Source organism: Talaromyces amestolkiae, assembly GCF_001896365.1.
Source record: "Talaromyces amestolkiae strain CIB chromosome Unknown scaffold27.1, whole genome shotgun sequence".
In the NCBI taxonomy this organism is placed as follows: Eukaryota; Fungi; Ascomycota; class Eurotiomycetes; order Eurotiales; family Trichocomaceae; genus Talaromyces; species Talaromyces amestolkiae.
In genome coordinates this window covers 31,777-50,833 of record NW_024468063.1, presented here as the reverse complement: position 1 = coordinate 50,833, position 19,057 = coordinate 31,777, and the positions used below count along the sequence as shown (strand labels likewise).

Below are 19,057 nucleotides of genomic sequence, written 5' to 3'. Positions count from 1 at the left end.
CCCATATATATTCAGCTGTAGAGCTGACAAACGATGCAAGATCTGCGAGTCAATTTCTTTTGGAGCAGTATATGGGGCTCCACAGTGGTCCAAACAACTTGCTTGTAGAGCAGCGAGACAGCCTATTACAATCACCCCCAAGTCCTACTCCTCGGCGCTATCGTCGTGCAAGTCAAGGTTCTAGCAGTGATTCAGATGAATGGGAAGATACTGAACCGGAAGAGATCCCGGATCGTATGCCCATCTCTTTTATGCAAAGAAATCCTGTCGGTTCAAATGCAGGGGAAGAATTTAGTGATTCAGCTTCAGAACAAGAAAATACTGAAGCGGACGAAAACCCGATCAGCACGATATCATACTATACGCAAACAACTTCGAGTGATTTAGATACAGAGGGGGAAGGTACTGGATCACGAACTAGTCTACGTGTGGGGGCTATAACAGCTACAGAATTTACTCAAAGACCGCGTCCTAGTATAGATAATTGGTCGACGGTCCGAATCTCGGATAAATCTAGTGACTCTGGCAAGGAGGAGGAAAGGATGGCTGGATCTGAGATAGATTCGGATACCAGTTCTGATTTGCCACGGAATCCTCAGCAACCGCGATATCATCGAAGAAGACGGAATTTCGCTTTTGAATTGTAAGATGGACTGAGATACATGTAGAGAATTGGAGGTCATATCCACATACCTAGGTATAGTAGGCAAGAAACAATTAGAGAGCATTTTCATCTGTGCGTTATGTTCGTACCACTACATCTTTACATCAGTATAAACGCACCAAAATGGATAGCTGGGTGCCATATCAATCCATACTTTATCCAGATCGTGATGCTAGGGCTCTATGGGTTAGAATTGTATATATAATCCACTAATCGCTTCGAGTTGAATTTGAAGCTGTTGACCACGCGACGAGGGCTCCAGATGATCACTCAATATGCCAGCATAGTGGGTAGACAAAAGTAGGAAATAAAAAGTTTTTCATATGTAGATGAGAATCCTACGTGCAGGACTCTGTCCAATTCGATATCAATTGTCTATTGACTGCAGGCTGGTATCCGGAGCATAATACTCTGTTTATCGAACGTTACTTTGTACGTAGTATTTAAATTTTTGCCTTCGTGAATGATGCCCTAATCTTCATTTCTAGCTAACATTGTTATGCCTATACCCTACATCACTGAGTCTATTCTGGTTGGACGGATAAATTCCGTCCGGCAAATGAAGGAATTTCCGCTAATAAAACATAGTCTCCGGGTAAAGGCGAAATCTTCTATCATAAGCGACTTGATTCGTTTCAACGTCTTTAATTTATACCTACTACTCCTTTCTGAATATTTTTATCCTCCCTCGCCGTACTGGTCATGGAATCTCTTTTTCTCGCCACTGCTCCACCCCTTGACCCAGAATGGCTCGCTTATGAGTCGGCAGCAGGTCTCAACAACAAGCCGAAGAAATCTCCATCCACCTCGCCGCTAGACCGTCAGCATGTCTACGCAGACGATTGTCGTGCCCGCACGATCGCTGCGCTTTCAGCTTCTCCATACAGCCGCCTCGCCAACGCGGTGCATAGCCGCCACTTCACTGTGCCTTCATCCGTAGACGGCTTCCAGATCCCTGTAATTGAGTATTCACCTTCTGTCTCTGACCGGCCATCGATTGCTACACCCGCTGCTGTGATTTTTTACATTCACGGTGGAGGTCTCTGTGTCGGCGAGGCTGATAGCGAGGAACTGTCGTGCCGTCTCATTGCTGCGGATGCGCATGCCACAGTCTTCTCGGTTGGGTACCGTTTAATGCCTACGTATTCAGCGCAAACGTGTTTATCTGACTGTATGGATGCATTTAAACGCGTCGTTGCAGAGCAGGTGGCAACGCAAGCAAACTTATTGCTAGTTGGCAGCTCGAGTGGAGGAGAACTTGCAGCGCTAGTGGCTCAGCAGCTGCCATCAGTCATCCAAGGGGTCGTACTCCGCTGCCCCGTAACAAGCGACGCTTTTAGCGGCGTGGATAAGTTCGTCCCCAAGAACCTACAGCACCTGCATACTAGCGCCACAGATCCATCGTTCTGGAACTCACTACTAGGCCCCATGCTACGTGAGGTGCCGCGCGATGGACTGGAGCGTATGCCTCTTGAGGCGCCGCTAGACGTCATGCAACAGCATCCTCGCACATGGATCCAGCTGTGTACCAATGACAGTCTTTTCTCGGATGGCCTGTGCTATGCAAAGGCGCTGGAGGATGCCGGCATTGAGGTCAAGGCTGATGTCGTCCGCGGCTGGCCGCATACCTTCTGGCTCAAGGCACCGCTGTTACCAAGAGCGCTTGAGGCGGAGAGGAGCATGCTGGAGGGGTTGGTCTGGGTTGCTGGTCCTTCTATCTAGGTACTCATCAAATACAGCTTTGATACTTTAACTTACTTGGTTCTGTAAGTAGATGCACCACAGCTTCTACAGTCTCCGAAGAAGAAAGTGCTAGCATTGTTATAATCTGCCTTCAGAATCATACTTACGTATGAATTAAAACAGGAAAAAGAAATTGAGGATTCCTTTTTGAAGAAGATTATATCACTATGTTATTTACATACGGGTCAAATAGTTTAAAGGAGCCTCCGCCTCTTACCCCAAACTCCTTAATCTCTAGCGCCGCTCTAGAGTCATATCCGAAATTTGCGCCGCAGCTCATAATTATATGCCGGATACAGGATTACCTTGCCCAAAAATTGAAAGGTTTGGAGAACCTCTAGTTGCAAGCGAATTCTTCCTCATTCTCAGAATCAATTCGTCAATTCAAAAGCGCTTATACGCACAATTCCTGCGCGGAGTTTTCGGCAAAAGCTAGGCTTCTAGCGTCATGTACAGACGGGGGTGGATTCGTGTACCCCGGCCGCTCCTGCAGTATAAAGACGGTATTATAACCCAGCTCAAATTTGTCACTCATTGCCCCTCTATTTATTAATTGAAATGCGCGAAAGCTCACAAAGATAATACCAAGCAAGCAATAAAGAGAGAAATGGCAGACTCAACTGAACTCAAGTTCAGCACGCCCAGCGCGAAGATCGAAGGAGAGTTTGAGAGGCCTTCTGGGTTTCCAAGACTTAGGCCTGCTTATATCCTGAAGGTGATTGATTTTTATAAACTGGGATTGTGAGTGAGGGGCTGATAATGCTGCTTTTGGCGGACGAAATAGTTCAAGCTTCCGGCTGCGAGACCGATTGGTGAGTTTCTGTGTCACCCTGGTTTGGATTCGTAAATAGAAGACTGAGGGTTATTGACATTCTGCGAAAACAGGACAAATTGCTACTGGCGAGACATTGACTCAGTTCACAATTACCGTACGTCTCTAATCGTATTCATATCTGAAGAAGAAATTGTGTCTGACAATTGAAGCAGGATCCGAAATCGGGAACCCTCACCACCGTAGAAGGATACGATGCCAAAGTCGAAGGCACCGTCGTTGCGGGTGATGATTGGCTACTTATCGATGCCGATGGTGCGTATGCGCGACCGAACGTGAAGCTTGTTGTTGAGTCAGTATCTCCCCAATTTCCCGATATCATAATATGCTGACCCAAGTCGTCTTGACTGGACAGGTTGGAGGATGGTACCGTAAGTTGTGTCTCGCATATGCCGCGGTCGACATGAATCTGAGATCCATCAAGAACATCCAATGCAACTACTCCGCCGTGGTCGCCGTCAGCCAACCGGTCCTCGAATTCATGGCTGGCGCCCCTAACGCAAAGACTATTCCATTCGGAGTTGCCAGTTCGTCTATCTTTTCCCCTTTCTCAGATATACCCCATACCAAGAAGTAGCTAATTTTTGAAACTTTTTCCCCAGCAAATACCGTCACGTTCAGAGCTGGAAACCCAAAATACAAACATTTGAACAGCAAGGTGTTTGTGGCTGATAGTCGCTATATCGTGAGTCGGGATCCATTGGTACTCGAGGCTGAGACAAGGATTTCGGAGGTTGTGCCTGCTACGGAGGTGGAGTAAATAGTGACTGACCTGTTGCACACGGGGAAGGGAAATTGATAAGGATTTTAGAACGTTGTCCAGATATCGTATCTTAGTGTCGAAAATCACCTCGCAGACAAAACCTCTCCTCCAAGTTGCGAGTTAAGTTCTATCAAACCACCAAAGTCAAAGGATTAGTCGCCAACAGCCAGTAGCTTTTCTGTAAATAGGCTGTTAGCATATTTTATACTACATAGGGTACCTGTGATGTTCACTCAGATCCACACCCTTTGACGCCTGTTTTCTGTTTGGTTATTTAGCAGAGAGGATGATTGCTGTATTCGTCTATTTTATTTATCAAGCCTAGCCGTGTACGTTGTCAGACTATTTTCACCCTTAGATAATGCAGGAACTTTCATCTTTCAACAATAACGACCCTGACAATCTACTGCCGTGATTAGCTGATGGTATTCGAAACAGGTCAGGATCCATGATCTAGAGCTATTTTACTAACAACTGCTTCTAATGCTTGGTACGTAGCTTGAATACTCTTTGATCTTAAGTGTAAATGTTTGAGTCTAGTGGTTAATGGAAGTCTGTTAAAGGGACAATTTCAGTGTTGATGAATAAAATGGTCAAGACGCATTGATGAACACGCTGACAGCAAGACATATTCATGTTTCATGTGATCCTGGCAGGACCTACTTTAGCTTGGAAAAAGATTGATAAACATTCAGCTATGTAGGCGCATGTAATGAATAAATGGATGTGTCGCATAATCGTTTTGGTTTGTGGTAATGCCCGCGTTGTAAAGGCAGACAAAGGATTTATCTTTCGGTCTTTTCCATGTTGTTTTCATAGATTGACCAATCATGGTAGGGTTGAATATGCTATCTTATAAGATTGGTTAGAACGCCCAGGCCCGAACTTTTTTCGGGTTGTTCGCCCTAACAGCTTCAAGAAAAGAAGGACAAAAGCTACTAATTGCTGCCCTTTAGGCGTCTATATGTAAGATATAATTTCCGAGAATCATTATGTATTCAGTTCCCCTTTCTAGACTGGTCAGGTACTCTTTTTGGGGTTTCGAAGGAGGCAAATGGACTTGATTGAGCCCACGGTTGCCTCCTATTTCTTCATAGACTGCAGTACACCTCGCATATCGGCAAAAGAAAATTCATCTAGCGTTTCCTGCCACAACACTCCAATCGTATTTTCCCCGCTTGTCGTGTACATCAAGGAAGGGAACCTGGAATGACATGTCAGAATTGAACACAAATGGGGAAAGGACTGGTTTTAACTCACGGTCGAATTTCCCAGTCCATGATATAGCACCCATGAGACTCTTCACCTTTCGTCATCGTGGCATCCAAATATGAAGAAGCACCGTCCCGTACGCTGCGAGTTATACCAAACACCAGTGGCTTAGCTATAGCTGCTACAACCTTGGGTAAATCGCGGTTTAGTCCGGTTCCCCTGGTCATGCCTGGATCTACGAGATTGATAATCACGTCGTCCGCCGAAACATAATCCACAAGCTTATAGACAAACATATGACACAACAATTTGGTTGCACCGTAAGTATGCAAGCCTGGAGGAGGAGAAGTTTTCGGATCATCAAACGACTTCAAAAGTGGTGTCTGCTGACTGTTTGAGAAGCTAGTGAAGAGAACAGTCCCAGAACTAACAATAGAGAGTCTGCCTGGTGTTCCTGGTGGAGACCTGTCTTTCAGAATAGGGAGTAGCAGAGTAGCGAGAAGGACGGTTGAAAGGTAATTGACTTGAAGGCTTTCCTCGTGGCCGGTGTTGGGCACTAACTCAAACTCGGCTCTCGAACGACCGGCGTTAAGAATGGCGATATCAAGGCGCGATAGTTCACTCTCCACACGATTGGCAAATTCTTGAATCGAAGCATATGAGCACATATCTAGCTGCCACACGTCTATTGCCGCGTTTGGATACTCTTTTGTAAGCTTCGTGGCTGCGGCTTTCCCTTTCTCCTCAGATCGTACTGTGATAATAAGGCGTGATAGATTTAGAGAAAGAAATTGACGCGCCGACTCGAAGCCAAGTCCCTGGTTTGCTCCCGTAATAATGGCGACCTTGCCAGAAAGGTCGGTTTCTTTCGGTGGGAACTTAGCTTTGTAACATAATTGAGACTTAAAAAAGATTGTCCACCATGAGGATGTCAAAGGCTGCAAATCCTTTGAACCCATAATGTGCGAAGAGATTGATAGAAACGATGTAGAAAGATGAATTTTAAAGAAGAGCCCCGATTACTGATGTTGAAAACGTAACTATATGCATGTTTAAGAAGCTGTCAGGCACCCCGACTATATACTTGGATCTGATGAAGCTACAGAATGTGCTTTGTAGTCTACAGCTATACTCATTTCATACAATGCCTCATTAATGGATCGGACTTATCGTACTTGTGTCCGCGATGATAAACCCTAGTGCCTAGTCCCTGGTAGTGTGCATCCATATACGTGTGACTGGCAGATAAAAAGAAAAAGTTGTAATCGATATCGAAATGGAGTTAGGACCCTTCAAAATCCACTATCCCGTTCGGATTCTAGCGCGTGAAAATACACTGTCCGAAAGCGGAATAGCCAATAATTCAATTTAGAACTACGAAGCCATTCGCTCTTCATTGTCTCCACTGGTTACTTAAGTCCTTAATCACTTTATGACTTGTTCTCGCGAGGATAGTATGGCAATAGTAAGTATTGTTACACACAAATGCACCTCCCGAAAAGAGAAATTCTTGTAGGAACTCGGTTTAAGTCAGGAGTCGTCTTGCCAAATGGACCCAAGTCGAAGGCCATCACGCAAGCTACGATGCGCAAAATCACTGCCCGCTGCCAATATTGATTTTCAATTCGTGGACGTCAAACCGGATGATCGGAACCAGAAGAGAAGAACGCAGAAGATCATTCGTGCCAATGCAGCCCACTTCCATTGGCGTCACAATCGCCCTCCGCGCGACAAAGGGAAACCTCAGGAGTCGGGCAGTTGTACCATTTCCCATGACGAGGATGTTAGGAGTCCCTCGCTACCAATGGATAGCACGCGACTTGGGACCGATGTGGACCCTTTCTCGTGTAATATTTCCCACTTCCCAAGGGCTATAGTCAATCATTGCATTGCATTTAGTAGGTATTATACTGTTGTGACTGCCCCAGCTAACGGTCTCGAGATGCCCAATATATTCTTCCTTCTTTGTTCCCGGATGAGACCAATAATTTCGGAATTATATCGAACATATTGCAGATGGCAACCTCCAACGAGTACTTAGTGCATATGTTCCTAACAGGAACTTTGATCGATATTCGAGGAAATCTCGGGTTCACCCCTTCGAGTCGTGTCGCAGTCGATATCTTTCAGTCACGCGCTAAAATTATACGAAATTTGATGATTTCTATGAAAAATCCTAAAGATGCTTGTGCGGAAACGAACATCCTTGCCATAGTTGCCTTGACGAAGACCGCGCCGTCCCAGAACGTGGAACTCCCACTTAGAACCCCAAAGCAAGGTCCATTGAAAAGTTTGCAATCATTAGATTCATTTTCATTATCGGACATTGACCCCATTCATGTTGATGGTTTGGCAAAGTTGATCGAGTTGAAAGGCGGCTTAGAAAAGATTGAGACCCCAGGACTCGCTTCTGTCATTACGTTGTAAGTTGACTAAATCGGCTGTTGGAAATACGACACGCCAAGCTAACGCTCACACCAACATAGAGGGGATATCTTAGGCAGTACTCGGAGATGTACTGTACCACGTTTTTCAATCGCAACATTATCGTGCCCGGCGAGAGACTTCGTTTTTCGGAGCTACGGAATGCCTGGCTTCGGTACAGACCAAGACATTTATATAGTGACATCAATGCTGAGGGATTACACTATGATCATCGATGATCATTGCGAGGGTCGACAAATCCTTACATTGTCTATGTTGATTGATCACAGAAATGCGACGCAACATGCTTTGCTTTCACTTCCGCCGAGATCGGGCACAGCTGAATGTTATAGACTTGCCGCTCTGATATATAGTCTACTCGTGACATTTCCGTTGCCGTATAGTGTCGCGCCATTTCAATATTTAGTGATGCAGTTAATGGAAGCACTCACAATTTGGGATGGGGATGATGATATGCTGCTTTGGGTCCTTACCTTGGGCGGAATTGGGGCAACAGGATTGGACCAAAGGCTATGGTTTGTGAGCAATCTCCAAGCTACTGCGTCAAAGATAGGAATCAAGTCATGGAGCGAAGCAAGATATGTCATGACTAAGGGATTATGGCATGAAGCTACAAACGATGGAGATGGTCGAGACCTCTGGATTGAGAGCGGAATGTTTGTATGAATTGCCATATCCTTTTCAAATATAGCTCCGAGCTTCATCATAGGTAGATTGGTGCTATTTAGCACGAACTATATATCACCAGACCACGTGGTTGGCGAAAAATTGACCGTAGAGCTTCCACTTAACGACTGGTTCATTAGGTATTTAGCATCTCTCTAACAACTATTCATAAGCTGCCACCAATCGTTTCCTATGCTCAGACCAAGGTCCCGTATCATTGAACGCATCAAGTTCAAGCTGCTCACCCTGGACGCCTCGACTTAATACTCCGGTGATAGAGAGGCTTTCCGAACCATCTTTTCAATGGCAGGCACATTCATCCCATCGAGCGCTATCTTCAACTGTGCCGCAAATTGATGATCGCCGTGGCCGCCCTACGTCACGATCATGGACGGCTGGCTGGTCCACTCATGATAAAAATAGTCGATGGCATTATTCAATTTGGCAGGATTCCCCCAGTTGCGTTGGGCGGATACAAAATGAACTCATTGATGGCAGAAATCCATCGGAATCAAACTCTAATATGTCCATGTTGATATTGCTCTGGGGATTTGAATGGGGTGAGAATGGCGGGTTCGTTGAAGAGTGGAAGGTTATTCTCTGCAATGTCAACCCGCTCGAATGTGACTTCGGGTTGTAACTGTTTTGAGATGATGGATTCTTTCTCAATTGTAGGTTGGATGGTGTCGAGGACGAATTGAGCGACCTGCGGCCCGATTTTGACCACACGTTGGCTGCCAATGATTATACCAACATTGTACTTCTGTTTGCTACTATGGTAGATTTGATACAAACAGAGATAAATGTTAGGATTCCCATGATGAGTTGATTATGTCTGGATTGTAGATCAACGAATCATGCACTGAATCATTCTGGGACCCTAGTATATCCTTGTATGGCAGCTGCTAAGTTGAAGTGTACCTAACAGTGCATTTTGTTCTGACTTCTAGGGATACGGGCTCGGGTCAAGATACTCAAGCACCATAAATTTGAAATTATCACACATTCAACTTGCTGCGAGGAGAGTCGAGACGTCAATTGCCGATCTCTGTGCCGTACCTGTCCGCCAAGAGATTTAGTATGATGTCCTTTGACGGCGTGGATGTTTATGTAACAAAGCGACGAAGTTTCAAGCAGAGGATGCGTGCTGCAGCGCATAGGAACTGTATTATTTAGGTCAGTGGGGGGATTGCCCGAACCGTTCAACGCTAACTTTAGTCCAGATGCAGTAGGGCTTGCATAAATGCCTGTCAACTCAATCCGCTATTCCTAGCATGTCGTTATGTCTCAATCACATAGTAACCTAAGTAACTCGACCTGGGTCACTCGATCAAGCCACTTACTAAACCTGGCAAGTAGCTTAGTGAGCAAGCTGAACCAGTGTTTCATTTCCTTATTTACCACTTATTGAAAGAAGTTGAAATGCATATTACTCATAGTCAACGCCATGAAAAGATTAAAAATACCAAATATGGTATGATCAATGACTCCTCAACCTTGCAATAGTGAAAGTCACATATAGTTCAAATGTTCAGCCTGATGTAGGAGTTCCGTAGAAATTTCAGGTATAAATAGAGCTCATTTCCTCCCTTGTTGAACGCATAGGATTGTATGACCATCGTGAGTCTTCTAACTACTCATAAACCGGATCAAAATATTATTTCTGAACAGACAGTCTCCTTATTCTGTTTTACCAATACGTACCGTACTTCGCTATTATGGCTCCTACATTGCTGAAGGTACAGCTCATCACTATCTCTTAGCCTATAGCTTTACCAATTGTACTTACAACATTAATGGATAGAGTCTCCTCTTTTATACGGCGATTACAGCCCCTGCGGCCCTTGTCTCAGCGTGGGATGTTATCTACGAGGGCTTCTACGACACAAGCTGTGGTTTTGAAGTAAATTATGCAAACTTCACCGCACCCTACGACTGCTGGGGATTCGAACTTTGGCCAATCTCCAGTTACAAACTCTATAACTATGGAGCAGACGACTGCGCTGAGGGCACATCGCTGCAGATTACTTTTTACGGAACGGAAGGTAATGGTATAGTTTGTGGTACCGACGAGCTTGCTGTGCTTTCCGTCGGAGACAGTGAGGATTGCGTCGTGGGGCTAAACATTACGCCCGCGAATGCAGAGGTGACATGTGCATAGGTGTCAAGTGGTCAACCAGGACTAGATTGATCAAAGATATGTGTGATCAAAACAGCTTACTGTCACGTAGCTGGGTTTTTGTCGAAAAGATAGTATTAGGCTGGGACGGCAGCATGTTAGCGAGGTGGATTAGCAACATAAATGACAAAACACTTTCACTCCTTATCATTATGCATATTTCATCCTATATCTTCTAGGAGACCATGATCACTTTCCATACTCTAGATTTTCCAACAACAGACTCTAGATTTACCAACGACAGATGATGATTGGAATGTTACTAGTTTAACTATACCCTGACTAGCCCGGATATTTAAACGAGATTTTTATCCGTCAGCCCGTTCGCTGGCCTTGCAGATTCTCCACAATATATTGTTTCTGATTTATTTCAACTGCAAATCCAACCAACCCGCGTCTGTTCAGCTCTCGGGCGTCGGAGTCTGTCCGACGCCTGTAGTTGTTGATTCACGCTTTTATTGGTCCAAAACCTGAACGGTAGTATCCCGGTTCCTGCGCGCCAACTACTGCATGGGAGTGGTTCGCCAGGACCAGTGAGACCAATTTACAACAGAAATTGACGTAAAAGATGGCTATCTGGAGCGAAATGCGGGTAAGTAGACTTATTACTTTCTACGCCCTACTGCCTTGAATCCTCAGATTCGGATGTTATATTATCATCTTTAAGATTCAGTAGGCGGAAGTTGAGCTAACAATTGATATTAAACCGCCCAATGACTGAGGGGTTCTTTTACTCTGTTGAGTAATCAGGGTTTAGTCAAACCACATGAGTATGCATGTTGACACGACATTAGTGCCTTTGTTGGTAGTAGCTGCACAAAGACCTGAAAACTTTTTTGACAAGCCTGGAGGCCCTTTTCCATCATGGCTCACGCAAGTTGCTTGTCTACAAGAGTTCTACCGCAAGTCGGAGACCCGCCGATTCCAAGGCGACAAGTGCTATCGGCGTTGAATCGGTAATCTGCAATGTACAGTAACAACCAGCAATGTAACTAATTATTTCATTACTTTGACAGACGACGATCATTCTAGTTTGTACGAGGTAGTCTGACTATCTTCGGAGTTTCCGGATAGCTGACAGTTATACTTCAGTAGTCTAATTTAGTTGACGAACTGTATCCTCTTTAGGAAAGTTATGTCACCGGATATCTTTCAGGGTTATCGCATCAGGCTCACTCCACTCGCTCTTGCTAAAGCCTCTTCGGTCTGGGGCTATGCATCGAAACCTATGCGTCTCACATAGAGAAACCATAGTCTCTTCATAGGCAAGCGAAGAATATGGCCAGCCATGAATGAGAACCAATGCACGTTCCTCACTTTCTTGGTTCTGTGGGTTTGCACGATATGTTGTAGGACGAGAACCTGGTTTATAATCACGGTAGAACAGTCGTGACTTACCAAAGGGGCTGAGGAAGAAGGGCATGGTGTGTGGCAGAAATAGCGGATGATGAATTGTGTTTCGTATAGATTAGTTCGAGACTCGTTTTCGAAGGCTGTGAATATTTGAAATGATCGCTGGGTATTGCACATTAGAGTTCCTTATTCCATTCTTTCAATGACTTAGATATAAAGATAGAGCGATATAAATCATAGCTAAAAGTGTAAGGAAGCAAAACTCGATGTCGTTATGCTATTTAGGCAAGGGAATCAAACATAACGTTATGTTGCGGACCATTCGTAATGCCCTAGTGCAGACCCGGGCACACTTTACAAAGTAATAAACTTAAAATATTCTGAGCAATCCGTGAGGATGATATGTATCGGCCTTCGTGTAGTCAGCTAGGCAAGTTTGGCAGGAATTCGAGTTATGTCTACATCGTTGGTCACGGTGAGTACAAACTGATGTAAAACGAGGTGCTCATAATAACACTTCGAAGCCAGCCATGAGAAGCCCGAGAAACTCAAAGTAAGGGAGATCGGGCATTTGAGAGACCGCGTGGCAACCGCTCCAAGAAATTTTCTAGCCAATCGGCAGGACGTCTTGTTCGTATTCAGCGTGTCTACCAGGTCGATGATCACAAGACTGTTCTGAAAATATTTCCATCGTATGAGTTTACTATTACTGATACATTCGACGCGTCGTCATTTCTCAACCCTGTTCAATACTAGGACACCTTTTTTTGTAATTTGGCAACATGGCTGGGAAAGATAAGACCAAGAATCTTGTTGTCCCGGAACTTGCCGATGACTCTGCTGAACGCAAGCGAGTGCTGAATGTCCTAGCTCAAAGACGATACCGTAGGTTACTAAGTCACTTTTATCTTAATAGTTGCTAATCCGTCAACCAGGACAAAGAAGGAAAGAGCGTCTGCGATCGTTAGAGTCTCGGGCAAACAGTAATGGCCTCCAGGACGAAGACTCTACCGCAAACGGTTATAATGTGACAGTGCCTCGTCGGCACGAAGCCTCAGCCTTCGGACTTAGTGAATCAAACAGTGGCACAGCTCGTAATACAATAACGGCCGACTCTGCTTCATCTCTAAAATTTACCAATAACGAATTGGATGATGTGCAGCTCGTCATACCCTCCAATCAATTTGATATGTTTCTTACCTCACCTTCGCAACTACAGCCTTGCCTGATGAACGATCCTTTTTCCTTGTCTGGATTTGATCAAACAGACTCAAATTTAGACATATTCGATCTCGGCCATGAGCGTGCACCAATAGATGGTCCCCCGGACTATTCCAGCGACGATATATTCTCCTCTAACGTAGATGTTTCCACCGAGCTTCAAAGCTCGGAAACCGCAACATTTACTTTCCCCGACGATCATCTTTTAGAGGTTCCATCCCTTGTTCTTCTCAATGCGGCTTTACAAGTAGCTCAACGATTAAACATTGCCGACCTAATATGGGATCTAAGTGCAATTAGCCCTTTCTATCGAGGAGACACATCTAAGAATTGTTCGTCCTCGTCCTCATCAACAGGAGCATCTCCTTCCTCTCTACATACTCCGTCTTTGACGTTGGCTAGTGATTCGTCATCAACCTCAGTGCTACCATACCATCTGCGTCCAACAACCACCCAAAGATCTCTCCCACATCATCCTATCCTGGACCTTCTCCCCTGGCCAAGCACAAGAGACAAATTAATTCGAGTTTTCAACCTTCCACCAAACCTACGACCTAAGACCGCACAAAGTCCCATGGGGCTTATTCAGTTGGTGCAGGATATGGAAGATGATGGCAACGAGGGTGTCAGAGTCCATGGCGGAGATCCATACGAGGCTTGCGGATGGGAGATTGGTCAGTTAATCTTCGAAAATTGGTGGTGGGCATTTGACACAGAAATTGTATTGGAAAGTAATCAAGCTAGAAAGAAGAGAGGTGAAAAGGCTTTGACGTTGCAGGCCTATCAGCTTTGAGGGATAACAGATGAGTGTATTTTACATCAAAGGCATTGACCCAAGTGAAGCATCGGTTAAAATGAAGAATCTAGTGATCTTCCTGCCTTGATAAGACCCCAGATAGGGATCGAGATACTCCATGCCCAAACGCCCGTCCGCAAGTAACTTGCTGCTTCCGATCGAAGTCCCAAGTAAACAGCGGTATACAACAGCCTTGTGCCGATGTACTCGAAGGCAAGAGTATTCAGCTCACTTGAGGGGAGTTTCGCCAGATTTCCTGCTAGCTAAAAGCTCTCTATTAGTCAAGGCCCTTGGTACGAAGCAATAGGAGGAAATGTAGAAGACTAGCGTACCATCGCCGTAGCAAACAAGGGCAAATTTTCCAAAGCATTCAAATGTGCTCCGCGCGCCCTGGCAAGTGTATCCCACACTTGAGCAGGAATACGACCTTTCAAATTGGTCAAATTCTCTCGCGGTCTGTCAAGTTTATGAGTCAGTATTTTTGCTAACCCATCAATCTGGAAGTGAGCGCATACAGGGTGTTGCTTGCTTGCCCTTTTGCATTGGCCATCATCTTCACGAAGTAGTAGCCGTGAGGGGCGAGTCCAATGCCATACGCGGCAATGATAGAATGAATGGAGTAATTGTGTTCAGACATTATTGAGATTGTCTTTGTCCTGAGCGAGAGAAAATGTTAGAAACGTTATGCTCTGTAGGCCTGCACGCCTTGTTTTGGGACATACTGGTTGAGCAGCGTTGCGCTTAAGATCAGATTGGTTCTTATATACGTGGAGAATCGTTTTCCAAAAGTGTACTTGAAAGACAAATTTCATGCGTGCCTTCGGTTGTCTTATAGTTTCGTGAATAAAAGAACATAACGTTATGTTTGTTACCCCATTACCCTCACGAGTGAATACCAGCATAACAATCCTCCGGGCATCTTTACGACATATACCCTTTTAAATTAATATGTGGCCTAGGCCTATCATGTTAACAATTTTTCTGTCGGAGCTAAGAAAGATTGATGAATATCGTGAATTACCAAATTAAGGGTCATTCAAAATGTCCCTTTTGTCGAAGCCTGGCTAGACGGCTCGAATCGCAGCGGTCGTCCAAAAACTTTTCCTAACTGGACAACATCTCCCTGCTCAGAGATTCCTCACATTCACCGTCATATTACAATTCTTCAAGCCGTTCCTGCAATGACGGGGCCGCGGTTTCTTCTATAGGTCCGCTATTCATTGTCTCAAACGAATCTTGCTATATCGTAGGCAGTGGGTCACTTGCCATCTCTTGCATTCGACTAGCAAGTATGGTTGGATATTTCATGATACTATCAAAGGATGTCTGGCCTACGAATAAATTAAAGAGCTATCAAAATGTCGGCGATATTTTCGGTTCTATCTTGTACCCGGCTAGGACTTTTAACAAAAAACCCATGCTCCATAAGTCAAACAACAATGATTCAAGAGGTCATCAAATATAATTTCAGGTGCTCGAACCGTTAGTGGCGTATAAAGGGTTTGTGATGCAGAGCTTTACAATTATGATTCTCCAAAGTTAACGATTTTGATTTCATGAGACAATCAAGACTAGGATGTGGATACAGCAAGTCGAAACGATATTATCTAGTGCACCAACTTCTAGTGGTTTCCCATCTGTTCTTCGAAGATGCCCAATTTCCGCCTTCCCCAACGCTTCGATGAATGCACCTTTCCGGTAAATTGTTTCTTGAAGCATCACGAAGGCCAAGTTGCGAGTGTGGAGGTCTACATGAGGTAGTTTCTATCTTCATGCCGGACCCACCTCCCATGGTCGATTGAATGTTGATGCAAACTGTAAAATTCGATCAGAGGCTTGCTTTGCAATATGTTTGGCGAAATGACTGGGCAACCTGCTATCGGAAAAGGATCAAAATAATCGATCATGCACATGACATGCTGAGGTCTAAGCTGAGTCGCTGCCAATGTCTCCATGACGTCGACTTCGCGATCTTGACGGCAGCGTAAGTGTCCTCACTAAAAGCCAGTCAGCTTTTCAGTCGGAAAAGAGGTTAATTAGCACAGACCTTTGGTTTCTCACCGCCCACACTGTGGAGTGGCCTTCCCATTCCGATTTGTGTAGTATCTTCTATCTCCTGTCCTTCGATGTATCTTCAAGAGCAATGGAGTGATGCCCTCCCTTGTTATACTGATAAAAGGTTCCCCATCATTTGGAGAGAGGCACACATATCCTCCATGTGAAACGACAATGCACACTTTATCTTGAAACAGCGGGTAACTGATGTGTACGAGACATTCTTTCGGGTAACTGCATGTTTCAGACTCACCTAAGGTAGCGCACTGAATCCATAAAATATCGTGTTGAGTTTGAGCAAGAGTTCACTTATCGGTTGAAAATAAAAGAGGTGACTGGAAAATTCTTATTTTTGAGGGTTTGTGAAGGTCAACTCAATCAAATCCATCTCAACTATATCTCTTATACTGGCTGCCCTGGTCCTAGACCGCATGCAAAAAGCAATAAAGGCCAAATTGTTCTTTCAAACTATGATGCGCTGAGATTTTTAACGAATGATGCGGCTTGATGCTTCTCCGAATTCTTCCGCGAGTACTAGTAATAGTAATACTATCAATAAGTATTGAGGCCGCGGTGCCTGGAATCATCTACTAGGCATTATTTGATGTCATTTTTTCAAAATGAACCGATCCCAAAGATTAGTAGTAGTTGAAACAGGTCAAGTTATTTTGTCAACAACGGGATGATTTTTAAGCTTGACACTACTCTGAGATAGGAATGGCTGACAATATCCAGCTTCTCATTCGTTGGAGATAAAGAAATGACGCGTCCCGCAATATATGTACAGCTTCAGCTTTCTCACATTTTCATCCCGAATACTAGCAGTCTCGGTCTAGGATCATGATACCGGCAAGAAGCTATAGTGAAACGTGGTTGAAAAGAGAGAATGCAGTTTCTTACACTCCTGTTGTGGAGTGTGCTTTTATGGAGTCAAGAAGCCAAATCGGAAGACCAAACGCCTATAAAAATTGGTCAAGATGATCTTGCTGGTTTTGAAAAGCATTGGAAATACAATTTCTCCTCCTCGGCCCCACACATATTCTCTTCAGTGAATAGCCTTCTTCAACAATGGTCCAATACGTTCTTCCCCGTTGGACATAGCATCGTTCCTTGCCATATACCTCCTTTTACCAATTTGTATCATGGCCGGCAAGATGGCGAGATGCCGGAAAGTCCAGAATGGGTTGCTTTCGATGTGTACTACCTCCCTTGTTCTAAATCTGAATTTGATAGACGATATTCTAATGGTGAATAGAGAAATGTCGTACGGCATCATGGGATCCGAACGCAACTCTCATATCCTGATATACCAAACCACGAAACAGACAGGCTGCCTATACTTCGACGGCGAGTCTGCCACTTTATTTGGTTCCGGAATGATGGATACACAGATGCTGTTCATTTATGGTAATGTGACCGGACCGCATGTGGACGATGGTCGTCGATTTAGAGGTCTTGAAGATGAGTATAATCGTGCATCGGGATTATGTCAATGGGTTCAAGACAAGGGTCTTGGTGGTCTGGGCTGGGGTGTCGAGGGTATTGTGAGGATGAATGCGGGGTTTGAGATGATTTGGTGTAATTTTACGAGTCCGTCGGTGAGATTGTTGACGAAGACTAATGTTACGGCGCCGTTGTTGCGGGAGGTGGATGATGATGCCGTTTCAGAAGACCAGGGACATGATTCAAACGCCGAAAATTTTGTGGATAGAGCATTCACTCCGGAGTACACCAACACATCTCCTGGTTACTATCCGCTACCGACAGACACCTCTCCGCCTGACCGTTCTAAAGAACCAGGCCAGCCTCCTATGCCACCAAGTTGGAGGTCAAGTGGCCAAGAACCATTCCTTGCTAGTCAGACATGGGGCTGGTTTGAGAGTGCGACCTGGCATTACGGCTCTACCGGAAGAGGTGCTGGACGAGGCGAAACACGCGTGAAGCCACTGACGTGTGGCTTTCTAACTTTTTATGACCCTATATACCATGAACAACAGATAGAACGAGCGATCATAGAACGCAAGAAGCTGAATCTTACAACGAATGGACATTGGGTGGGCTCAGACACGCCAAACGACCGAAAAGCCGCGCTGCAACAGTTGGCAAGGCGTAAACGATATCATTCTTTACAAAATATTAGTGAAACCGATGCGCTCGTGATGAACGATGCTGCAGAGCGAGTGTTGAAGAGCTTGAATTTCAACAACTTGGAGACATCAGGAGTCGGTTTCTCCGCTACCAAAAATTGCACAGGAATCGACTGGACGTCGGTAACCAACGACATTGTACAACGATATGCACCTCGTCTCCAACAACTAAGCACGATTTTTGATAGACGATCAAATATAGACATGAAAAACTCGACAGCGGTGAAAAGGTGGTTTATGGGCTTGAGACAACATACCCATTTCTTGCTGATGCCTTATTTCGAGTACCCTACCGAGTCCGCTGACCAGGACGAACTGTCGATATTGCAGCATCAAACCCTTTCCAAGTGCCAATATCAGTATACCAGGCTTCTAGCGCCTGATTTCAATACTGTCCCTCTAACCCCGGAAGAATCAATAATAATGTCCTCTGTCGAAGAAACGCTGGGAAACATTTGCCTCTGGATCGTCAACGTCGGCCTTGCAGTAGAAAGGGAATGGCATGACCAATTCGACGGCCATCCGTCTTCTCCTTCAATCACCACCGCTCCTGCCTCTCTGTACAACCGGATTAATTCATGGCAAACCGGTCTTGAAGAACTCATGGCCTGGCTCGGATGGGTCGACCAATGGACTTACTGCAAAGACGGATGCGCGCAAGACGAAGTATGCTTTATTCCCATGTGGCCAATGGATAATATCGATCAACCGGGGCGTCGAATCTGGCCCGGTCCTGGCGGTGGCGGACCAAAGTATGGTTACGGCTACGGTCGACCTGGCAGGAAATATCCCGTTAATGGTGACAAGAACGACATCCCCGAAGGACTTCCAGGGAAACATCCCAAGGGGCCTCCGAATTGGTCCATGAATGAAGAGTCATTATGGGAACCGAAATGCATAAAAACCGAATATGCTATGTGGTATGAGATTATCAACAATTAATATGGCATGAATCTATAGACATATGACAACGCATGATTA

General features: G+C 45.0%; 5 protein-coding genes across 5 annotated transcripts; 4 read left to right on the top strand and 1 right to left on the bottom strand.

Annotated features, from left to right (window-relative positions):
• Positions 1-1,366: 1,366 nt before the first annotated feature.
• On the top strand, positions 1,367-2,386 carry BHQ10_009837 (uncharacterized protein; the record flags this gene model as incomplete). Its single annotated transcript, XM_040882795.1, has 1 exon — positions 1,367-2,386. The coding sequence occupies one exon, from the start codon at positions 1,367-1,369 to the stop codon at positions 2,384-2,386; it is 1,020 nt and encodes a 339-aa protein (XP_040738339.1).
• Positions 2,387-3,014: 628 nt separating this feature from the next.
• On the top strand, positions 3,015-3,999 carry BHQ10_009836 (uncharacterized protein; the record flags this gene model as incomplete). Its single annotated transcript, XM_040882794.1, has 6 exons — positions 3,015-3,122; positions 3,192-3,219; positions 3,293-3,336; positions 3,395-3,535; positions 3,595-3,766; positions 3,842-3,999. 6 exons carry the CDS (start codon positions 3,015-3,017, stop codon positions 3,997-3,999), a joined length of 651 nt encoding a protein of 216 aa, XP_040738338.1.
• A 1,086-nt stretch (positions 4,000-5,085) lies between these two features.
• On the bottom strand, positions 5,086-6,173 carry BHQ10_009835 (uncharacterized protein; the record flags this gene model as incomplete). Its single annotated transcript, XM_040882793.1, has 2 exons — positions 5,086-5,206; positions 5,263-6,173. The coding sequence occupies 2 exons, from the start codon at positions 6,171-6,173 to the stop codon at positions 5,086-5,088; spliced, it is 1,032 nt and encodes a 343-aa protein (XP_040738337.1).
• A 6,466-nt stretch (positions 6,174-12,639) lies between these two features.
• BHQ10_009834 (uncharacterized protein) lies at positions 12,640-13,871 on the top strand (the record flags this gene model as incomplete). Its single annotated transcript, XM_040882792.1, has 2 exons — positions 12,640-12,742; positions 12,793-13,871. The coding sequence occupies 2 exons, from the start codon at positions 12,640-12,642 to the stop codon at positions 13,869-13,871; spliced, it is 1,182 nt and encodes a 393-aa protein (XP_040738336.1).
• A 3,200-nt stretch (positions 13,872-17,071) lies between these two features.
• On the top strand, positions 17,072-19,018 carry BHQ10_009833 (uncharacterized protein; the record flags this gene model as incomplete). The annotated part of the gene is made up of 1 exon (XM_040882791.1): positions 17,072-19,018. One exon carries the CDS (start codon positions 17,072-17,074, stop codon positions 19,016-19,018), a length of 1,947 nt encoding a protein of 648 aa, XP_040738335.1.
• Between the last annotated feature and the right edge of the window lie 39 nt (positions 19,019-19,057).